At 38.5% G+C, this 24,706-nt stretch overlaps 1 protein-coding gene across 1 annotated transcript; it reads left to right on the top strand.

Moving 5' to 3' along the window:
* The first annotated feature begins 1,459 nt into the window (after positions 1-1,459).
* fmr1 (fragile X messenger ribonucleoprotein 1) lies at positions 1,460-21,083 on the top strand. Its single transcript, XM_053505447.1, has 15 exons — positions 1,460-1,769; positions 3,321-3,373; positions 3,688-3,781; positions 3,868-3,939; positions 4,096-4,244; positions 4,767-4,860; positions 4,964-5,080; positions 6,704-6,874; positions 6,968-7,046; positions 7,661-7,773; positions 9,704-9,790; positions 10,074-10,272; positions 10,964-11,155; positions 13,732-13,820; positions 17,671-21,083. Exons 1-15 carry the CDS (start codon positions 1,719-1,721, stop codon positions 17,836-17,838), a joined length of 1,728 nt encoding a protein of 575 aa, XP_053361422.1. The 5' UTR covers positions 1,460-1,718; the 3' UTR covers positions 17,839-21,083.
* Positions 21,084-24,706: the final 3,623 nt, after the last annotated feature.

Here is a 24,706-nt window from a genome sequence, read left to right as displayed (position 1 = left end):
TCTCCCCTGCTGGGTTTTAGTGCGCGTCTCTTACTTGTATAATCATCATCTGTGTACACGTGTACTGTTAACTATAACACTGTGACCACGTGTTTGTGCATAAAACATATTTTATTTTGTGTCTGTATGCGTGAGGGTACAGCACGTGTGTAAAGCAAAAGCATGCAAAGGTCCTGTGTTCGATTCATGTTTGATTGAGTTTGTGTGCATATAGTTTGCATGTTCTGCCCATGCTTGGTGAGTTTCCTCCAGGTCCTCTGATTTCCACCCACAGTCCAAAGACATGCAGATTAAACCAATTGGTGTTTTAAAATTGCCCATAGTGTGTGAATATGTATGTGAATGTTGATCTAAGGTCCTACCACGGTCGTACAAAATGGAAATAAATACATTGTTCACCATTTGCCTCCACAATCCCTAGTTGGACTACAGAGCTTCCTAGATGGATGGAGTATGGTTATGATATAACTGAAAAGAAGAAAGCTCGTCAGATGAAGCTGTAAATGTATTAAAGAAGCCAATTTCACTTAAACTGCTATTTAGAACGGACGGGAATCACCAGGGACCACCTGATTTGATATTACCATGATACCTAGGTGGCGATTTGATTGTATTGTGATTCTATAAGTATCACATTTTATAAATCCAGATTCTATATTTTTTTAGTTTTGTTACAATTCTAAATCATTTAAATTTTAATACAATTCTAAACTAACATCAAATATTTTGCTCCTACCACACAGGTTACTGTGCTCCCTGTTGACATGTGAATAGTTTAGAGCGCACCACCTGTAGGAATATTGAAAAACTGCAACATTTTACCTCCTCAAATGCAAACATACTTAAATTAACAAATACTGTAGTAATAATAATAATAATAATAAATCGATGTTGGAGCAGTATACATGAGTACAAGAAAGAATACATTACTGTTACTGAATACATAACTGTTACTGAATAAATAACATTCCTTTTTTTTTTTTTGTTCTCCCATCTCGATTATTAGGTCTAGCAGTGCCATTTTGCTTTATTCATTTGGGTTGCCAGGACAGACTAATCAAATCGGAAAAGGCGGGATTTTTAGAAACAGTCGCCTCTCTGATTGGTGGAGCTTTTGTGGGATTATGGGTAATGTAGTGCACTTTGGCAGAATTTTAAGGTGAAACAATTATTGATTTTTTAAAAAATATTTTTTTTATTATTATCAGAAAATAAACATGAACAAAAGAGGACGCGTTTTATAGTTCGTACAGAAAAAAAATCTACTCAGTTGGCGGATTAGGTTTCACTTCCGGAACCTGTTCTGTTTTTTTATATATATATGTATTATTATTATTAATATTTTTTTTCAATTATTACTATTATTATCCGGGGAAGCCAGAGTAGGGACGTGCACCCTAGTCACGTGACTCGGGTAAAAGGGGAGCCTCAACTGAGTGTGTGTCTGTATATGTGTGTGTGTGTGTTTACATCAGCGGGTTCACGCGCAGCTGCCGCGCGCATGCTAACGCTAGTCGCTTTCTAGATGTTTCGTTTTCGTTTTCGCGTAAACCTCGACGGTAAACAATAACACCAACCCAGGGATTGTGCTGTGACAAGAGACAAAAGGAAGTGCGACAAACGCAGTAGTGTGTGTGTGTGTGTGTGTGTGTGAGAGAGAGAGTGAGTGAGAGCGTGTGTGTGTGTGTGTGCGTGCGCGCGCTCGCTTAATCGGCGTCATGGAGGAGCTGGCAGTGGAAGTGAGGGGTGCGAGCGGGGCTTTCTACAAGGTGGGTTCCCCTCTGTCCTAGCTCACACACACACACACACACATATCCGTGTTTATCTATCTATCTTTCTATCTATCCGTGTTTATTCTGCACAGTTATTGCATTAAGGATACTCGGTGCACGGGCCTGTACGGGATCGCTAGGCCTGGATGTCCATGTTTAAGGCTTTGGATTGAGCTGCCGCCCTTCTTAGCAGCTCCACACACACACACACACAGTCAGACACACACACGCAGGCCTTGCGCTCTCATATTCATCCCTAGATTTAGCATAAAGCTCCATTGGTTGCTAATTAACCCTGATATTATGAATCCGCAGTGCTGATCAGGCTGTTAACAAAATGTTGGCTGGATTACAGCTTTACACCCCTCTTTAGGCTCTGTACACTTACAACGCTACACTGTGTGTGTTTTGCTCTTTCTGTCTAGCATCATATGTGTGTGTGTGAGAGAACTTGAGCAGAACTTAATATCTGCATTTACAGCCTCATATAACACATTGCTGAACCCCATGTACTTTTATCTTAATCTGTAATTCTCCCAAAAAGCACAGAGCATTAAGCCATTATTTGTGTTGCTGTTTTTTTTATAGACATACATAGGACACAGGATTGTGCAGTATAGAGTAAAATAAAAAAAAGAAAAATGGCTCATAGAGGCAAAGAAGTAGCACAGATACACACGATGACATGTTTTCATGATTTTCTGTTGCCTCTATGACCAAAAATTATAATTACATGCTCATGTTTGAGACGTCATTTCCATATTCCAGTTTTAATGGTAAAAAAAAAATCCCCCTAATAAAAGTAATAATAACTTTCATTCTATCTGACATATCTGAAAACTCAAACGGACAGTTTTTTATTTATTTGATTGTCTTTGTCCTATGCTGTGTTGCCATGCATGTATGTGTGCCACTTGAGTTGTAAGGGTTTTAATATGTATTTACTTAATATAGCCATATAGCCCCCTGGCAATAGAAAGTACTGTTTTTATATACATTATATGTTATATATTATAATTTTTTTTATTTTAAGCATCCATAAATCCTGTATATAAATACGCTGTGTATTTGCAGTATCAAAGATGACCTATGACAGATGCATACGATCCATTACATGCCTGCACACACACACACACAGGCTTATCCGTACGATGTGTCAAATGTGCGCTATTCATTTTTATAGGACGTGTATAGGAATATCTGCCTTTAAAGCTACCTTTCGAGACCTGGGTTTGTATGATATCGGCGTGTGATACGTGTCCCATGATTATGGAAATTGCTGGTACTTCTTACTAAGCTGCACTACTGAACGAGGCGTGTACAAGTAGATCAAAGATGTGATAAAATGATCTCAAGACAAATCTAAAAATCTGATCTGTTATCAGTCCAGAATTTTGTAACAGCCTAGAAAGTGAATGCGACTGTGATTGTGAGAAACAGTTATGTTGTCCAGGTAGGTTTTTAAACCTTTGCATAAGGAATATAGTTTTTGTATATTGTTATGGAAAAATGTATGTATATCTGATAACCGTTGGTTTTATTCCGCAGGCTTTCGTCAAGGACGTGCATGAGAATACTGTCACTGTGACGTTTGAAAACAAGTGAGTATCGTCACATGATGACCACGACCGTGCCAATGCCTTTGCCACTCCCACAACAAATATGATGCCTTTAAGCTTTTACACTTAAGAATTATGTAGCTGCATTATGCGTTGATAATATTAATGCGTTTATTTGCTTACTCTGAGTAATAGGCCAACCTTCACGCCATGATTTCATGTTCATGGCTCATGGCATTTACTCAAATCTGCATTTGTGTGCATGAATGCCCATACAGGCCAGTGTCTGTTTATTTCCAGGATTTCTAATGCAGGAACTGTGATTATTTTTCTCCCCTCGTTATTCAATATTGCAGCTGGCAGCCAGAGCGACAGATACCTTTCCATGATGTGCGGTTTCCTCCTCCTCCTGGGGTGCAGAAAGAGATCACAGAGAGTGATGAGGTCGAGGTAAGCGCTATCAAATATGTGGCAATCATATTAAGACACAGTTTTCATTGCTTTGACCCCTTAATCTCTCCTGGTTGGGTTTAAAGGTGTACTCCAGGGCTAACGACAAGGAGCCATGTGGGTGGTGGCAAGCCAAAGTGCGCATGGTAAAAGGCGAGGTGAGCAAGACGTTCGTTTCTAGATGCTTTGGAATTTCAGTTCATCAGGCAGGTCTTGAGTGATAAGTTTGACATCACAGGAAGCTAGCAGGTATTTTCACATTTCTGTTTTATTATGCTCATCACGGTGTTAACCGCTGGCTCTGTTTCCTCCAGTTTTACGTCATTGAGTACGCGGCCTGCGACGCCACGCTGAACGAGATCGTGACGTTAGAGCGGCTGCGGCCCATCAACCCAAACAAAGCCACGGCGAAGAACCCCTTCCTCAAAATCAGACTGGACGTTCCAGAAGACCTGCGACAGATGTATGTGCTCGGTTACATTTACACAGGTTTTAATTAATTACTAAAAATACAAATTTGAAATAAAAAATATTTAGAATGGAGCATACAAATTTACAGATTTACAAAATTACAGTAAAATATAATTAAAGTAGACATGTAAAAAATGCTACACAATGTGCAAGACGTAATTGCAAACTGAAATATATAAATCACAGAAGGATTATTTTTATTCACGTGAAAAGTTTATCATTTGAAAGTTCGCTGAGAAAAATAGCGACCAGACATGGATTATGATAACATCCGTGCTTCTGCTTGTTTCTGGCTTGGAAAATGCTCTCTACTCCTACCTCGGTCCTTAATTATACATATACATTGTCCTGAATGATACTTTGATTTATTAAATTGTTAAAATTGTCTTTATAGGCTATGAAAATGTTTTAATTACCAAAGAATCAGCTTTTTTTAATTATGGTTTTATTTTGTATATTTATAGTTGTATTGAGAGAGATATTTTGTTTTTATTTTTTTACCAAACGTCCACAGTTGCGCAAAAGACTCAGCTCACAAAGATTTCAAAAAAGCCGTGGGAGCATTCAACGTCACATATGACTCAGATAAAAAGCAGCTAGTCATTCTGGTGAGTCAAATATCTCGATTCAGCATTTATTCCTTTTCCCCTATTATATCTCATCCTTTTTTTCTTCTTCTTCTTCCCTTAATGCACTTTTGGCACATTCCAGTCAGTCAACGAAGTGACCACTAAACGGGCGACCATGTTGACGGACATGCACTTCAGGAGCCTGCGCACCAAAATGGCACTCATTCTAAGAAACGAAGAAGCCAGCAGGCAGCTGGAGGTACGGCCGACTGTACACCGATGTCATCCTGCGTTCCGATCGTTACTGAGGCGCACTCCCTTACTCTGCCCCTTCTGACCCTGATCGACAACAGTGCAATAGAATCTAGCTGCTAAATCTGTTCCTGCGGCTTGGGAGCCGAGGCCGGTAACGTAATGATGGGACTGTGGCCTGCAAATCTGCTGTGTGGCACTTCAGGGTCTATATTTAACAAGAGTAAAAGGGTTTCGATATCTCAAACGTTGTGTGGATGCACAGCTGTTGCATTCCAGGCCCAGGCTTGACCACACCCCTGTTAAACTTGAACGAGGACAGGCTTCCACACAGCAAAACAGGATTAGAGCAAATAAAAGATTAGAGAGTGTATGTGTATTATGGAAATATAATAAAGTTCAGGTTTGGCTTAATTGACCAGAAGCAACTGCATGATGCACTTGAATGCACAAGTTTTCATCCCTCTTCAAATTAAAACGGGAGAGAATTCAAATGTCATTATATTTACAATATGATTTAAAAAAGCTTAAAATTTGTGAAGGTGAAATAAAAACTAGTAGTGTACAAACATACTTTCACCAGCCACTCTATTAGGTACACCTAGCAAGTACTTATTAGTTTAGATCCGCTTTTGCCTTCAGAACTGCCTTTATTTTTCATGATTTATATTCAACAAGGTGCCGGTAACATTCCTTAGAGATTTTGGTCCATGACATGACAGCGCACGTAGTTGCTGCAGATTTGACGGCTGCATATCCATGGTGTGAATATGCCGTTCCACCACATTCCAAAGGTGCTCTGTTGGATTGAGACCTTGAGGCTGTATGAGTACACTGAACTCACTGTCATGTTCAAGATGCCAGATGATTTTTGAACCACTTGATCAACTTTCTTTCCCATTCTGATGCTTGGTTTGAAATTCAGTGGATTATCTTGACCATGACTAAATGCACTAAGTTGCTGCCATGTGATTAGCTTGTTAGATAAAGAGCAGTTGAGCAGGTGTATCTAATAAACTGGCCAGTGAGCTTACATGTATTTGTATAGTCACATCCAGAATTATTGCCAGAGATGCATTAATTTTATAAACATCTTGAATAATGAATCTAAACTCACTTTAAAATATGACCGAAGTTTTACTTCTAACTGAAGCCAGAGTAAATAAAAGGTCTTGTTCTGAATTGTTGGCACTTCTAGCATTAATACTTTGTCGCAGCACTCATTAATGAGAAATGCAGACCAGGAAATTTGAGACCACTCCTCATACAAGCTCCTGTATGTCCACTTTTGTGGATTATTTTTCTCAGCTCTTCGTTAGGTTTAAAATCAGGGTCTGAGATCAAGCTTGCCATGTCAAAAGCCTGACTTTATGGTAGTTATACCTTTTTCAGGTCATAGTTTTACTGGAAGATCCAATCATGATCCAATAGCAAAGATTTTTATAAAAAAATCTTCAAGCAAGGTTCCCAGGGACTTTTAGAGGAGAAACAGGGCAAAAACAATACAGAATCTTTACCATACTTGAGTAGATATGATATGATGCATCTGATAGAGATGTTGAGCCTGGAAAAACAACGCCATATGCTGTGGGTAAACCTGATTCATGGTCATGTCCTCCGTTTTCTGCAGAGCTCTCGTCAGTTAGCGTCAAGGTTCCACGAGCAGTTTGTGGTGCGCGACGACCTGATGGGTTTGGCCATCGGCACACACGGAGCCAACATCCAACAGGCCCGCAAAGTTCCCGGAGTCACCAACATCGATCTAGACGAGGAGACATGCACCTTTCATATCTATGGAGAGGTACACAGCGATGAAAGTCTGTTTTCATGTAGTCATGTTTACTCTGGAATACCAAGCAGGATATTCTGACAGATAAATGGGTGTGATTTGCAGGACCAGGAGGCCGTGCGCAAAGCCAGGAGCTACCTGGAGTTTTCGGAAGATGTTATCAGGGTACCCAGGAATTTAGTAGGTAAGGACAGAACGACTGGGAGTGAATGTGTGGTCATAATTGTGTTTTTTGTTTTTTTTTATTTTTTTTATTGACATATATCTATCTCTGTGTGTGTGTGTGTGTGTGTGTATAGAATAGGTAGTTTGTTTTTTAAATTAAAACACTTTAAAGTTTGTCCTGCTTTAAAGCAGGGTTGTTGATTTTAGATTCAAATAATTCTTGTCCGGGAAAAAAAGGGACTTGGGTGAGAATTTGTTTAGACGGAAGAAAAAAAAAAGGTGGGACATGGGACCCAAGTCGAGTTTTGCGAGATCTTGCTGAACTTAACTCTTCAGCATTACCGATTTAGTTCAGCAGGTGGCAGTAATGCCAAACTTGATCAGGAAAGGGTAGTGTTATCATTCCAGTCCAGTGAGTGTCAGTAATGCATCTAAAAGCATATAATAAATAAATAAATAAATAAGTGAAGAAGAAGAAGAAGCAGCAAAACAGGCAATATAATATTTTGATTAGAGTTACATAAACAATTTTCTTTTTTTTTCCTTTAACACATTTTTCCCCATTCTGTTTCAGGGATCTATATGTCCCATATCATTGGCTAATTACATTAATCTTTTGCTCCACTTGACCAGGCAAAGTCATTGGGAAGAGCGGGAAGCTGATTCAGGAGGTCGTGGATAAGTCCGGAGTCGTCCGAGTCAGAGTGGAACCAGAAAACGAGAAGAAATCTTCTCCACTGGAGGAGGTCAGTACATGTTTATGAGCTCCTGTCAATAGCTGCTTTTACATGGACCCTAGTATTTCACTAATAAAGGGAAAAATAGCCAGATCTAAATAAACCTAAATCTTAAAACACCGCAGTCAGAACAGTCTGACCTGATGAGAATGAGTTTTTCACTTAGAAAGAGAGGGGTGGTGTAACCCTTAGATAGTCCATTCATTAGGAAACTATTACTCATGTAAAACACTCGATCTCATGGTTTTTCTTTGGTCAAAATGAATACAAGGTCTGTCCGTGAAAAGCCCAGCCATTGCTAATAGAACGAGAACAGTTTGCATGACATTGATGTAACCTGGCAACCAGCTAGAACGGGCTCTTCTGCGCATGCGTGAACAATTACGACTTCACTGTACTAGTCAGTAGAGCGCTAGATGTCGTTGAGGCCCAGATGCCCAGATTTGACACCCTGTGACTACTGGATTTTTTTCAAAACGAAAATCATGTTTAAAAAGGGAAGAGATTTCAGAAAATACGACAACCCATTTGATGGCGATTCAACAAAGGATTTTAAATCTTCAGCAAATGTCTCAATTTTTTTAAATCAAATTTACCCGCACTCTTGCTGTAGAATTTATTTTGATTAATTTTCAGAAAAGACAAATGCATAATTTTTTCACGTAATCTCCTTGCTTTTCAATACACTTTGTCTATCTGTCGACAAGCTTTTTTAATTTAGAAATTTGCCTCATTTAAAAAGTGGGTAAGGGTGAGCTGTGAGGCACAAATGCCAAATGTCTTTACTTTTTCATCAGAAGCGAATATTCATCCTTGTACGGCTGCTTTCAGGGGACCAAACAGGTGAAAATCCAATAAAACAATCCAAAGTTGTTTGTGCGGAGCTTCAACAGTGTGGGCCGAGGTGTGCGGAATACTGGCTCCTGAGAATCCCAGAAAACTGTATAAGTTGATGAATTTTCCAGCTGATGTTTGACTTTTGAAACTTTCCTCCTTCCTCAGAGTATCGGCTCAAATTTTGTTTGCAGATATACAAACACCTCTGTTTATGCTCTTCTGTGAGTTGTTTCACGCCGGTTACACCATCAGACCCCCCCACCCAAAAAATCCAGAAAATTAATCACTGTATACTGCTCTTTTTTGGGTGCAAATGACAGGTGGGGCATCCATTTTTGCTCAAATGATCTAATGTAACACGTTCACACCTGCACAGCAGTGACTGGGGAGACGGTAGCCTTGAACTTAAAGCGCTGATAATACAGTGCGTCCAACAGATGTTTTAATATAATCGGATTGCAGTTCATTTTTTACCTTGTACATGGCTGGATATTTTCCAGACAGATCTTGTATATTCTTTTTGTGCTCGTTTGCAGAGGTTAGGAATAGGTGACATGAGTTACCGGGAAGGATGTTTTGAGAAACCTTGGGGGGGGGCAAAAAACTCTCTTCTACCAGTCTTTAGCTCAGACTTTAATTCACCTGGTTGCTGGCTAAAGAAGGGTGCAGCGATTGGCTCACTGTTTTTATACATAGTAAAAAGACTATTTAATTATTGACAAGATTGAATTCTTGTCACCAATCGTTACACATCAGGTAAGATTTCTAGGGGGAAAATGGGAAACCTATTTTAACCTCGAACTTGGTGAAAAATACTACTTCTAATGCTACTTCTATAAACACACAAGATCAGCGTCCATGTAAACAGTTAAGTTGGAATATTTCCATCAGAATTATTTCAATTATTTGTAAGAACTATTGTGCATATGGCAATTGTAGAAAGCGTACAGGTACAGAGAACGTAATTTAGAAATAGTTAGGGATGTGAAGTGGATGTGTTAATTCAGTAGATAAGACTCATGGATAGTTTTGTGATTCATCAATGTTTTAATGTTATTTCTCTACATGCTTAACGCTGATTGAATCTCACGCCTGTCTAAAGGGCATGGTGCCGTTTGTATTTGTTGGGACGAAAGAAAGCATCTCAAACGCACGCCTCCTGCTCGACTACCACCTCAACTATCTCAAGGTAAACCTCAAGGTCCTTTTTTTCACCCCCCCAGTAACTCAATTTCCTGAGGTATTGGGATTAAACAGAAAGCTGATGCATCAGACTGGAACTTGTTCTCAACCCAGTTGGACACCTACAGTATGGAAGACTTTGGAGCAGTATTATTATTCAACTAGTCTATGTAGTCCTTAAGGCACTGTGTTCATACACCACACCAAATAGAATAGACTGAACATTTAGACTTTAGTTTACTGGAGTTATGTGGGTTTTTTTGTTTTCGTTTTTCATCCTTTGTGATCAGGAGGTGGATCAGTTAAGGATGGAGAGGCTTCAGATCGATGAGCAGCTGCGACAGATCGGCGGAGGCCCCAGAGCTCCATCAGGCCGACCAGAGAAGGAGAAACCGTTCAGCTCTGATAACGGCATGGGACATCCCCGAGGGGGCAAGCCGTTCGGCCGTGGCGGGGGACGAGGGAGACGAGGGCATACGTTTGCGTCAGGTATAAAGAACATTGGAAGAAAAAAAAATCCTGTAGTTTGGCATTTTTAAAACTGCAGCTTTCAGAAATCCCGAAACTTGTGAAAATACTTTATGGTGGCAGTTTTAGGCGGGGAAAAGTGTGCTGGGGTGTACATAGTTTTACAGATTTTGTTAATGAATCTTACACATGCCAAACCATCAGTGCATTCCTTTCCAAGTGTCTTATGGTTTACATTTGCATACTGAAAAGGGGTTCGCACTTAGTAGTTTAATGACCTGATGACATTGTGTGCACAAATTAATTCCTCTCCCACTGACTAGTTCATAAATGTTATAGTTTGATTATAAAGTAGTTTTAACAACCATTATTATTTGCATGATATTTCACTTTTTCCCTAAACAGACTCTTGGCTTAAACTGCTTACAGTGACTAAAAACTACAACCTCCCGAGATTTATTTTAATATCAATTAGACGCACGACACTTTTACTCTGCAGTTAAAATGTGTTTTATCGGTTTCTTTACTGTTAAGTTTTGAGAGAATAAGCAATAGTGCATGTTTTAACGATTAACATTTTATCATAATGTTTATTAACTTGGCCTTTTTATGACTGCTGGTTTAAAGAGGTCTTTGCTCAAAAAGGCTAATCCAGTCTTTATTTTTATTTTTTTATTTATTTATTTTTGTGTTCCTGAATATTTTCCTCAAGGCACCAATTCTGAAGCGTCCAACGCATCCGAGACCGAATCGGACCACAGAGACGAGCTGAGTGACTGGTCCTTGGCTCCCACCGATGAAGAGTCTGTGGGATACCCCAAACGGGTTCCAGATGGACGGAAGAGGGGAGGCGGTGGCGGTCGAGGACGGGGAAGAGGAGGAAGAGGAGGAGGAGGTTACAAAAGTAATTACTTATATATATTTCTCAAAAAAATGACAAAGCATTGCGAATATATTTCTAAAACCAAACGTATCTATTGTTCTTCTGTTGTTAATTTAATAAGCAAGGGTAAAAACAATTGAAGGCCTCCTGTTGTAGGAAAACGATCAACAGCCGAGCTTTGTGATAAACGCCTGAACAATGCCTGCTTCAGGGGTGCCATATCATGGCTGACCCGGCGCTCTGACCCTCTGAGCTCCCTAACGACCAGGGATATGCAAAGAAAGAATTTCAATGTGTTGTGATGTGGATGTGACAAAGACTAAACTTATTTACTCAGACATGAAAAGGTAGGCCACCTAACACAGAGATCGTCAACTTTCTGCAGAGTCAATAGCTATAGACTTCCAAACCTTATGTGGCCTTCGGATTAGCAGTGTGTAGAGAGCTTCATAGTTGGGGTTTCCATGGCCTTCACAGAAGAGTTGAAGCTGTAATAGCTGCAAAAAGGGCGGGCTCAACATCATATTAAACTCTATAGATTAAGAAATGGAAATTACTCAAGTTCATATGCATGTGAAGGCGGGCGAGCAAATACTTTTGGCAATATAGTGTATGTACGTGTTTGCTTGCGTGCGTGTCTGTATATTTAAAATATTATTTTTCCATTTAAATGTGTAAAATGTGGCTGTTTCTCTTCAGTCCTTTAGGTGGTGCACTTTTTAAACTTCTCTCACATTGGCAGGAAGCATGGCATCCTGTGTGATGAAGCTTGTTTTTGGGGTTTATATTAGATTAAAGCCCACAACACACCAGAGATACATGCAGTTTGGCCTTATTTATTTAATTTTAACATAATTTGAAAGTCTAAATTCTTCTATTTGAAATTACCCTTTCGACACACCACTAAAAACAGGATGGTGTGTTTGTCACAGTAGTGTGTGTATTCTAGAGAATGAGGGCTGGGGAAACATTGATTTATTTACACATCCCAGTTCTTTTGTGTGGAAGTAAATGCATCACCAATGACTCAATTCTTTTTTTATTTTTTAAATTTGTATATATTTGTATAAGTTTGCATTTGAGGTTGTCAATATGGCGCAGTTCCTCTATTATCCTGCAGGTGGCCACACTAACTATTCAAACATTACATCTTCCTGTAAGGTACAAGCACATTATTTGCTAAGCCTGTTTACAATTGTAACACTTCTAAGGGGAAAAACAGTATCATGGGAAATTAATCCTATACATTTGTGATATTTATAAAACCATGAAACTTGGGTAATCAAACTTTATTTTACTCAAATTTCGAAACAGATGCTATTAATCTGCATGTAAACACCTTTTGTTACGTGTTCGATGTTATTTGGTATGTTCTGTAACATTTAAGTGAGGTGTTTTTGCCACTGGGTTAAACCATGGAGAAGATCTGTCAGGCAAGTGAGTAAGTTCAGCAAAAGTATTTTATTTGAACCAATAAAACCAAAACAAAAGATAAATAAAAGAGAAAAGGAAAAAAACTGAGTGACGCCAAAAGAAAGAAATTATCAAAAGTAAAAAGGAATTCTAATGACTAAACCCCAAACAATCTAACTACCAAATGAAAAATGTAGAAATAAAACTGAAAGCTTCAGCGCATCTGACGCCCAAACTAAACTACTCTAATAAAAACAAAGTACAAATGTGGGTGTTACTCCCCACCTATTATTAACAAACAAAAACTAAGTTTAAGTTACAAGTTTAAGTTACAAGTTTACCTGTCTCCTTTCTCTTGGTTATTTTAGCAAGACTTAAGTGACAATCGAAGCAAGATTAGACCAAGCAAAGCAGTGCTTTATGCTCATTACAAACATCGTTTAGTAGCAGGTGTTTTTATTTCAAGAGAGTTTAGAAGTTTGAACAAACAAAGGCAAAATCAGGCTAACGATTAACCAACGAAAACAAAAACAAAGCTTAAATCAAAAAAAAAAAAAAAAACGCGATCAGCACAAAATGGACAGTTGCCCGCTGGCCGGAAAGCAAGACGACTGACAAAAGCCAAGGGAGGCCAGCCCCTTTTATGACGACAGGTCCAAGGCCATTGGAGGATTAGCGTACCCCGGACTATACTTCCAAAGAGAGAGAAGACATAGAAACAGATAGAGAAAGAAACAAAACAATACCAAAAACAAACAAGTACACCAGGGAACGTAACGAGCTTCAACAATTTTATGTGGAGCATTCACCAAGTTGCTGTCACTATAGAAACTGTAACTTATTAGAAGGAACACATAAGTAAAAAAAAATAATAATAAACTTGCCTCTGTTATAGAAAGCTAAGCAAGCCTTCTGTAATACAGTGATGATGAGCAATATACAAATTTGAAAAGGCACATGAATGTTTACAGTCCAATTAAAGTTGTAAAGACTAGCTAAATTAAAGACTAAAGTCATTTAGATTTATGTTTATTAAAAGCAGTTATGTGGTTAATGATTCATTTAGATTGATTTCTCATGGTTGTGGTTTATTGATTGATGAGTCGCTTTTAGTCCAGGTTACACCATCCCATTTGCTTTTAATGTGGTGAAGTCACGTTTAACTTTATGTTGTGTTTAATCAGGTGAGGACGTGCACTGGAGTGAGTCACGTCCCAGGAACTCCAGAGACTCCAGAGACTCAAAGCCGAGGCTGCAGGAGGATTCACTACAGGTAACCAATTACTCTAAATATCAGTGATGATACGGAGAACCTTTGACGTCTTTTCCACATTTGTTTGAATCATTTCATGTTTGATTGGTTTAATGTTATCATGAGAACATTCATTTTCAGATGATATGGACAGATTTAAGGGTTATATTGTTTGTTTCACTCCTATTATAAAAAAGTTGTTTTTATAGTAGGAGTGTAACAAATGATTAGTGACCAAATTATCTTTCAATAAATTAAATTATTGATTTATTTATAAGTTATCACACTTGTGTTTAGCACTAATGGTCTTTACACGGGTCTGGGAGGTGTATACTGATAATGATATATTCTGCGATAGACGCGTTCGCAATCACAATTAAAAATTGTTTGATAGATTGGTCGATTAAAAGCAATGCGTTAGACTATCGATTCGGGAGCCACAGGACACATTTCGAGGCTGATCACGTCATAGTATGGGTGTCGCACGCTTCCTCAAATGTGGCCTGCTTTTCCCAAAAATGACGAGTGCAGCGGCGTATGCTTCACGGCCCGTTCTTTCTCAAGACACTCTGCTTTTTCAGGCCGTTTATTTGTGTCGTGCCTGGCGTGACCTTAACTTTAAATGTTGTGACGTGTAAGCTTTTCTGCTTCCTGCTGTGAAGTGAACAACAATGCAGCGGCAACACCTTAACCTTAACCAAAACCTTCAAAGTATAGTCACTTTTTGGTCTTAACTCGCCCTAGTCAGCTGCTCAAACCAGGAAGAAAAGACACTCTCTCTTCTTCCATAATTTTCTTTTCTTTCTCATAGCAATACACAATCAGCCACATTCTTATCAGGTGTGCATCCTTTGTCACTCACATGACTCTCGTCTCCACATCACATCCCCTATGCCTTATATTTCATCACAGTATTCCGACATCTGCGATCTTTACATTTTAATCACCTTATATTTTATTGCTGCTACTTTGCTTATCCTTGGGGTAGATTGTTAATAGCTTTTCTTTATACAGCCATGGGCAAGTTTTAAGAATGACACAAATAATATTTTCACAATGTCTGCTTCGTTAAGGTTTTTAAGATTTTTTTTTATTAGATGTTGCTAAAGTTTATTTACTAAAGTATAATTACAAGCATTTCATAAATGACAGAGGCTTTTATTTTCAATTACGTTAAGTTTATGCAAAGAGTTAATATACGCAGTGTTGACCCATCTTTTTCAAGACTTCTGCAACTCATCTTGGCATGCTGTTAAACTACTTCTGGGCCACATCCTGACTGATGGCATCCCATTCTTGCATAAGCAATCCTTATGGCGAGGTGCTCCAATCATGCTGAAAAAGGCATTGTTTGTCACCAGACTGTTTTTGGATGGTTGGGAGAAGTTGCTCTCTTTATTTTTCTCATGGCTGTGTTCTCGGGCAAAATTGTGAGTGAGCCCAATCCCTTGTCTGAGAAGCGTCCGCACACATCGTCTCTGGATGCTTTACTGTTGGCATGACACAGAACTGATGGCAGTGCTCACCTTTTCTTCTCCAGATGAGCTTTTTTCCCCCTCGCATGCCCCCAAAAATTGGAAAAGAGACTCAGCAGTCCAATCCGTATACTTTTTATTTTTATTTTTGCAGGATATCAGTCCGTCCATGACGTTCTTCCTTAAAAGAAGTGGCTTCTTTGCTGCCGTTCTTGAAACATGTGTCATGCCATCAGTAAAGCATCCTGAGACCATTGAAGTTGATTGACAGCATGCCCGGCCAATTCTTAGAGGTCTTGAAAATGAGTCAGCACTGCAAATATAGACTCTCTGGCATAAATGTAAAGTAATTGTCGATAAAAGCATTTGACGTTTCTGAAATGTTTGTAATTGTACTTCAGTATACCATATTTTGAGCAGCTGACAAAAAGACCTATAAACCCTGAAGAAGCAGACTTTTGAAAATTAACATTTGTGTCCTTCTCAAAACTTAAAAAAAAAAAAAAAAAGATTTAGAAGAAGAAAGGTTAATGATACATTTTGAACATATTTTAAATTAGGTATTCATTTTTTGCACAAGCCTGAAACAAACTAAAGACAGAATGTTAAAAGAAAAACTGCTATAACATACTGTAAGTAATAATTAAGAATGCACCAGTTAGGAAATTCTGGGTTGTTATTAGTGTACAAGTATAATTTGACTGGTGCTTGTGATTTTTACTTATTTATCTTGCCAGGGAAACCAGGAAATCATAATTTTTTTAAAAATGTGTTTTGAAGTTTTTACACTTATCCACATCATCTTTGAATGTACACTAACGAGTTCATTTAAGTATATTGAACAACCTTTGTTGTAACCCTCTTTCACAAGGGTGTTTATTTTTTTTAGGTTAAAAAAGAAGAGTTTCAAAAGGCATTTTTAGCCTCCTATACAGCAAAATCTGATGCTGTGGCCTGACCTAAAACTCGTTTATGCCCAAAAACCCTCCAATGTGGCTGAATAAAAAAAAACAAAAAAATTAAATCTGAAAAGAAAATTGGGCCAAAATTCCTCCACAGCATTGTGAAAGACTTATTGCAAGTTATCGTCAACGCTTGATTGCAGTTCTCGCTCCCAGGTGTGACACAACCAGCTATGATGTTTAGGGGGTACTTACTTTTTTTTATACAGGCCCCAGGTAGGTTTGGCCAGCTTTTTTCCCCCCTCAATAAATGAAATCATCATATAAAAACTGCATTTTGTATTAACTCAGGTTATCTTAGTGTACTGTTAAAATTAGCTTGATAATCTAAAGCGTTTAAGTGCGACAAGAAAAAAATCAGAAAGTGGACAAATAGTTTTTCACAGCACTGTGTATAAAAAAATATATTTAAAAAATCTAAAAGATAAAAACAAGTGCATCCCATTGATGGACGAACCGCATTCAACAGGAGTAACTGTGGACGCAAGAGGAAGCTGTCTGTAAAGGGATGTACGGGTGCTAACGCTAATTGTATCCAAAATAAAATCACAGCTGCCCAACTCGCTGCAGAATTAATTGTGCACCTCAACTCTCCTGTTTCCACTAAACGTGGAGCTCCACAGGACTCCACAGGGTCAACGTACATCGCCGGGCTGCTATAGCCAAACCTTTGGTCACTCATGCCAATGTTAAACGTCGGTTTTAGTGGTACCAGCAGCGAAAATCTTGGGCTGTGGACAATGTGAAACATGTATTGTTCTCTGATGAATCCACCTTTACTGTCTTTTCCACATCCGGAAGAAAGTTAAGGTGTGGCGACGCCACAAAGAAACGTACCTCCCAGACTGTTGCATGCCCAGAGTGGAGCATGGGGGTGGATCAGTGATGGTTTGGGCTGCAATATCATGGCATTCCCATTGGCCCAATACTTGTGCTAGATGTGTGCGTCACTGCCAAGGGCTACTGTACTATTTTAGAGGACCATGTGCACCCAATGGTTAATTGTATCCTGAAGGCGGTGCCGTGTATCAGGATAATAATGCACCAATACACACAGCGAGACTGGTGACGGAGTGGTTTGATGTTTTGGTGTTTTGGAGGAGCAGGTCAGAAAACTTTTCCTCCACCAGCATCACATAGTGACCTGGTCACTATTCTGCAGGAAGAACGGCTCAAAATCCCTCTGCCCACTGTGCAGGACTTGTATCTGTCATTTCCAAGATGAATTCATGCTGTATTGGCCGCAAAAGTAGGCCGTACACCATACTAATGAAACATCGTGGCCTAAAACCAGCCGTTTCAGTTTTTAGTCCAACCCCTGTATTTATATATGTATGTATATTTTTAAATAAAATTACTGATTAGTTCACATTTACTAACATGAGGCATTTTTCAGTGCATCTGTAATCATTTCCTGACTTTCTGTCTCGACAGATTCGCGTCGACAGCAATAACGAGAGGAGCGTCCACGCCAGCCGAGGCTCTCAGGGCCCCAGTGGAGACCCCACCGGCCCCCGACAGAGGACCGTCAAGGATCGAGGGATAAAGAAAGAAAAGCAGGAAGGCCAAGACAGCCAGGTCGTCATGAACGGCGTGTCGTAATTTGGGAGGGATGGGGGACCAAAAAACACCATGTCTAATCTCTTCAACAACTCCACCGTTCCAGAAGCTTCTTTCATTAGAGACGTATATTAGGCCAAAGAGAACCAGGTCAGTAGGGCTTAAGAAGAAAAAAAAGAAGACATGACATCAAGCACATTTTGTAACTGTTAACGGGGGTACTAGACAAAAACGTCTCGGCTGTCTCTGAATTTTGTAGTCTGCGTTGATTAGAGGTGTCGGTCTCTAAATCGAAAGTTTTGTAATCGACTTTCTAGGCAACTAACAAAGCTGTGGGTGTTTAAAAAACAAAAAAATGAATAAAAAGTGTGTGTTTTTTGATTTTTGTTCACATCAGGGGGAGTTCAGATTTGAATGAAATGTCTGTGCCATCTCTTGTGGCAAGATTTTTTTTTTATTATTATTATTCTTTTCCCCTTCACACTGTTTGATGTCTGTTTATTGTAGAGCCCATTATGATGTGGAGGTTTCAGCTGCATTGCTTAAAAAAATAGACAAGTAGTAATAATAGACCTACTCCTAGATGATCTGTGCCTTTAACTAGTGGGATAGTTTCTGAATTTGGATTTAAATCAGGGAAGACATGGATTCTACATAATCTCAGCCAATGAAAAAAAACAACAAAAAAAAAACATGGTGCATGTACAGTAATTCACATGTGACATTTTTGGTACATCTAAAGGGCAAATCTTCATCTATTTCTTTTTTTTTTTTTCCTTCCCACTTGATTGTGTAAAGGTGAGATCGTCCCAAGTGACGGAGTACTTCGAGCATCACTTGGTGTGTGGTATACTAATTTAAATATTTAAATGAGACATGTTAGCTTTTTAACGAACCGTCTTTAGCTGTAGTAGCCATCTATTGTTTACTTTTTTTTGTTCCCCTTCTTCGTCAAAGTATGCACCATCCAAACTTTTTAATAGCGATGCTTACAGAGAGTAAGTGAAACTCATTCTAAGCCGTGTCCAGTCGCTGCCCCCTTCGTCTGTTTACTCCACTTTCATGTTCAGGTGTTTAAAAAATAAAAAATAAGGAAAAAAAATTAACAGAAACGAAAAAAAAGCACTGATATCAGATATTGCTGTAAAAGCTTCATCATCGGTAACAGCGTATTGTACATGACATGCTCGCTGTTATTTTGAAGTTACTTTTCAAGCGTGCACTTACTTACTTATTTACTTACGTTTCGTGTTCCTCAGCAACTACTTGGTTTTTACAGATACCCGCTCGCATTGAGACAGGCGAATCACTTGTACGCCCTCGTCTCGGCGAACAGAACGGACTTTCTCATTTTTCGACTCTGCTGTACTTTGTAATTATTATTTTTTTTTTCTGCTTAGGGAGGTAAGATGAAGAAGATGTGACCTTCGAGACTGATAAAAAGCTGTGTTACCTGCTCAGTGCTTGTGCGTTTTTTTTTTTTTTTTTTTTTTTTTTTAGTTTACAGTTTAGAGGTTTAGAAGAGTGTTCTATACCTAGATGTTTTCTTTTTTCCCTTTTTAGGTTTGTTTCCTATCTTATTTTCCTTCGTTATTTGGAAACTTACTGTGACGCTAACCCTAGTAGTTCTTTCCCCTTCTCTCTGTACAGCTGTAACAGTAACGGTTCATTTATACCTGCTATTTCCTGTTAGAACTATCTTTACCAGTGACGAGAAGTCAGACCTACTTGTTGCAGCTTAATCCACGATCTTGATCTGATTTTTGCCTGAATCAACATCCTGCGAGAAACATGCAAGGCTAAACGCTATTGCAGTGAGCATCAGTGAATAATGTTCTACACAATAACTTGTTTAGCAGAAACGGGCGAGATTTAGATAGACTGAAATCCTGATGTCCAGGATGGTCTGCTGTTTTTTCTTTTTCTTTTTTCCCCCCCTCCTTATTTAACACACCTACTGCAACCTGATGAGTAAACATAAACTACACTATTATAGTCCATGGTACCGATGCTCACCATCAAAAATGAAGTTACTAAAATGTATCTACTTTTCCCTTTTCCTTGTTGTAGTGGTACCATCAAGGCTTCTTGTCCTCTTCTACATTTAGGGTGTTTAGTTCACCTGGGAAATACAGTAGATGAGACTTTTAAATTAATGTTAAATATAAGTTTTCAGGAGGTTAGTTTTTACCTGGAAAGGTGTGCATGGTGAACAAAGTAAAACTACATCCTCGATCTAGTTAAGTACAAAAGATGCCGGCTTAATGGTAGCCCCTCAGCGAGAAGGAAAAGTACTTTTATTTTAGCATGACGTGTAAGAGCATCACAGTTTGCTTAAACAAACCAACATGCTGGCGTAAATGTATTTTAGCAACCTTAATTCAACCTTAATTGAATTCTTTTATAAATGTTCAGATTTAAATTTGCTGCACCTTATTCAGGTTTGCTTTGTGATGGGTCTGGTTCAGAAATATTACTACTACTACTACTTGTAAAATAGTATTGGGATTTTCATTTTTACTTAAAAGTTAACAACAAAGTATAATTCTTACTATTCATGTTAAAAGATAAAATGGTTTAAGCTTTTTGTTTGATAGTTTCATCTTAATTTATTTGTAGTAGCAGCAGTAATAATGCTATTATTATTTTTATTATTATTAACAAACATTAACATTATTATTAACAGTTAATAAAAATAATAGTAGTAGGAGCAATAATAATAACGACGACACAAGCAGTAGGTTTGTTAAATAGGGAACTCGCCCACTCTTGCTTGACTCCAAACAGAGAGCGTTCTCCATTCAGGAGTTTCTTTGCAATCTCTTTATGCAAAAACTCCTACAAGACTCAATTTGTGACAGTCTGTTAACGTGAAGTTTGAAATAAATAAATAAATAAATAAAAACAACTGTTCTGAAAATCCCAAATGTTGCCAAACAGACTGTTTTTCCTAGTTATTTATTTTTCAGGCTGTTCATGAGTTTACAAAAGCACCCAAATTTCCAGGTTTCCATCTCTCGCTCATATTGTAGGCTGTTGTGAAGAATGAATGAATTAATTAAAATAAAAACAGGAAAGATACAATTAGACAGGAAAAAAAAAACAAGATAAACTGTAGATACTGAACCAAGGTAGACTGACCTTGTATGTACTGCACTTTGGGTAAGAATTTCTTTGTACATAAATAGCAAGACAGACTGGGTTTTATGTTGACATTGTTTGGTTATAGTGCAATATATTTTGTATGCAAGCAGTTTCAATAAATAAAGGTTGATCTTCCTCTGCAAGCTGAAGTGTGTTTTTTATTCTTGGAAATTGTGTTTTATGACTTTTACATGCCATATGTTACAAGATTGTAAAATAATCCAGGTGGAGTTACTGTGCTGTATGCTTCTCCACATGATGGAGCTCTTGTGTCAAGAACAAAACCATAATGGTTCCAGTTCATATCTGCTTTCATTCATTTTCCAATTCATGGTAAACTTAGACATATATACCTATCCTCTTGCCCCTGTGATTACTAATACAAAAAAGGAACATTTAGTTATTTCGCAGAAATATGGCCAGCATTTAATTTATAAATATATTTTAATAATTATTAGCATAATTATTTTCTCTGGGATTTTACACTGCCTGGCAAAAAAAAAAAAAAAAAAAAACGTTTGCACACACTAAGATTTCATGCAATCATCTTTAGTTTTGATTACAGAATACAATATGTGATTGTTCATGTCCCCAGAATCAAACTTTCACAAATTGAGTCCTGATACTGTACATGCCTGTGCCGTCAGGGAAGAAAATCTTCACAGATGTGATAACCTGGTCATTCAGTACATTCAGGTCGTCAGCTGACTTCATTTTATTGCCACAGAACGTTGCTGAGTCTAGACCTGAGCGACTGAAGCAACCCCAGATCATAACACTCAGGTTTCCGAAAGCTTGTACAGTGAGCACTATGCATGATGGGTATGTGCAGCTTCCCTTTGTATCCATCCCTTCTTACCCTGACATACACATCACGCTGATCTCATCAGAACACATCACACCCTTTACCATTGCTCCAAAGTCCAATCTTCATGCTCCTTAGCAAATTGAGTATTTTTCCGACTAGCCTGATAAGTAGTTTTGTCATGCATACACAGCTATTCAGTCCCAATCCTGTACGTTCTCATCACATTTTGATGTCATCTCAATTCTTGATTTTTTTTCCGACAACATTTCCTCGACAAAGTTACGGTTCAGTGCTTTCCCTCCAGGTTTTGATATGTTCGAGGCTCCCAACCCAGTTCCAGTAATTACAAATCTCCTTAGTTGTTTTCTTTGCTTCATGCAGCTCAATATTTTGATACTTATGAAACGGCTACATTTTTTGGCCAGACAGTTTCAACGTAATATTTATGAAAAGAGTCAACAGTGTTAGCTTTTTGTAACCATCAGATCAACCATGTTTCAACCCATTGGAAAGTGTTCAGGACTATATTTGCTTGTATCTACTTTGATTCCCTGAACCCATCATCCCACCTCCCTCAACTCGCGAGATCTATCAACTTAATAAATTACTCTGTCTTTTGAAGTTCTGGTAGTTGATTTTGGGTGAAAAAAAGTCCAAATTGCCAGTTATGAAAGTTACACAGTTACAGGCCCTCTGTAACTCAGAGTCTCTTTAAATCATCTTTTTTTTATTATTATTATTATTTACAGAAGCCAGCTCTTTAGAAATGCACTTCTGATACTGTTGTATCTCACTACTGTATGTATACTCACCATGCCTGCAAAAAATAATTATTTGAGTCACTTTCTTGTCAGTCGGACCCATCATCAAGGCATTTCCTGCCATAAAACTGTCAATCACAAGATGCTTTGTTTGTCAAATCAGCAGTTTCTGATGGACTCAAATAAATCAAGAGATTACATTTTCCCTCTTTCTAATATCTGACGTAAACTAAAGCTCTTAATTCTTTTGTTCCCAAATAAATATACAGTGATGGCTAAAAGTATTAAGACAACACACTGTATGCTGTGTATTATGGTTCTCCCTGGACACAAAACAAGTGATGTCACTAATTAGTTCTAGTAAAAAGTAAGTGAAGCGATGGTATTCAGCTTCTGCAATGAAGCCTTGCAATGTTCTGTTGGGTCATCTCCAGAGTTAAACTCAACAGAACCTTGTGTGACAGCATTCAAGAAAACGTCTTGGTCTTCAGGAAGCAGCTGAGCAGGGCACAGGTTGAGGGACTGACACCAGACTACTGCAGACATTTTTTATTGTCTCTGTGCCCAGGTTTAAAAGAAGAAAAGAGTTCGTACTAAATATTGATTCTTTGTCTAAATATTAAATGCATAAAATAAAACCCTAGTCTTATAGTGGCGGTGGTGTCTCAGTGTGTTATGGCTCTGAGTTACTGACTGGAAGACAGACGGGTTGTGCTCCAGTTCCACCAGGTTGCGGCTTGAGCAAGGCCCTTAACCCGGCCTGCTTCAGAACGGTACGTACGTACGTATAATGGCTGACCACAGTGACCCCAGTACCAAAGCTGGGATATGCAAAGAGTGAGGAATTTCACTGTAGTGTATGTGATGAACTTACCATATGATCTTGATGGGCGTTATATTGTATTAAAACATTGAATTTCACGTTTGTCTCAATATTTTTGACATGATTGGCTCAAGTCTTCCTGAGTGTATTTATTTCAACAGACTTGATCCTATATACATTTACACATATAAGAGAGATGCAGCGAGTAGTCAGCAGGTTGCCATGTCCAATCCAGTGCTAGCTGAAGGACCGGGATTAAAACCATCGATTGAGCCGCTTTTGCCTTTAAGTGGTCTATCAGGTTCTTCCGTGTCTCAGCAGAACACAACTCAGCATGTCACATCATTGGATTTTCACTAGCTCTGACATAAATTCATCCCTCCTGGACCTCCTTCAGGTGAAATAGGCCAATTATCCGCAAACAAAACTCTCTCTCTCCCTCGGTCGCGCTTAGAATTTCCGCCGCCATCGACCGAACAAGTCGGATAGACTGACCTAGATTTTTATTATTTTTTTTCTCTCTTTACTTTACCTCTAATAACCTGATCCAAAAACAGTGTTTCTTTTCCTCCATTCCATCACCAAGTGTACAATATGTTGCCCATTTAAAGCAATACTTATGACCCCTGTCTCCCTTTTCCTCCCCCTCCTGTGCGGTCATTAACGAATGCTTGTGAAATTAATGGCAACACTTAAAACTGTGCCTGGAGTACTACAGTATTTAATTAGCATACAATGACACATGAGCTATGTTCATTAGAGCTCAGTCCTGCACAAGTGAATGTTTCACGGAGGTTAATCTACATTTTTTTATTTTATTTTTTTTGGTGCAGCGAACAAGCCTTGATGGAGGGTTTAGGGTTTGAACGTGTAAAAAAATAAAAATAAAAAATAATATATATATATAACATTATTTACGCTGTAGTGAAACCAGTTCAAATGTGTGATTCGGCTTAGATGCATGAATAATTCATTTACCTTTTTAGGATCATATGGTGTATGATAAACACATGAGTCCCACCTCGAGTTCCTCATTCTCGTTTAATTCATCCTCATAATGCATCTGGGAGTTACAGGCTTCGGTAATCTCATTCATTCATTACAGTCAGGTGAGTTCCACCGGCCACACACACACACACACACACACACACAGAGAAAGAGAGAAGTTGACACTTTAGGAGGTTAATTTACAGTGGTGTGAAAAACTATTTGCCCCCTTCCTGATTTCTTATTCTTTTGCATGTTTGTCACACAAAATGTTTCTGATCAAACACATTTAACTATTAGTCAAAGATAACATAATTGAACACAAAATGCAGTTTTTAAATGATGGTTTTTATTATTTAGGGAGAAAAAAAAATCCAAACCTACATG

This window comes from Clarias gariepinus, chromosome 10, assembly GCF_024256425.1.
Source record: "Clarias gariepinus isolate MV-2021 ecotype Netherlands chromosome 10, CGAR_prim_01v2, whole genome shotgun sequence".
Taxonomy (NCBI): domain Eukaryota; kingdom Metazoa; phylum Chordata; class Actinopteri; order Siluriformes; family Clariidae; genus Clarias; species Clarias gariepinus.
Note: the sequence above shows the minus strand (reverse complement) of the source record. Positions and strands in the feature narration are given on the sequence as shown.

Excerpts from the sequence above, each read along its gene's own strand:
- fmr1 (XM_053505447.1), top strand. The coding sequence starts at position 1,719 with ATGGAGGAGCTGGCAGTGGAAGTGAGGGGTGCGAGCGGGGCTTTCTAC. Across the intron at positions 1,770-3,320 it reads CGAGCGGGGCTTTCTACAAG|GCTTTCGTCAAGGACGTGCA; the intron begins GTGGGTTCCCCT and ends TTTATTCCGCAG. Across the intron at positions 5,081-6,703 it reads AAGCCAGCAGGCAGCTGGAG|AGCTCTCGTCAGTTAGCGTC; the intron begins GTACGGCCGACT and ends CGTTTTCTGCAG.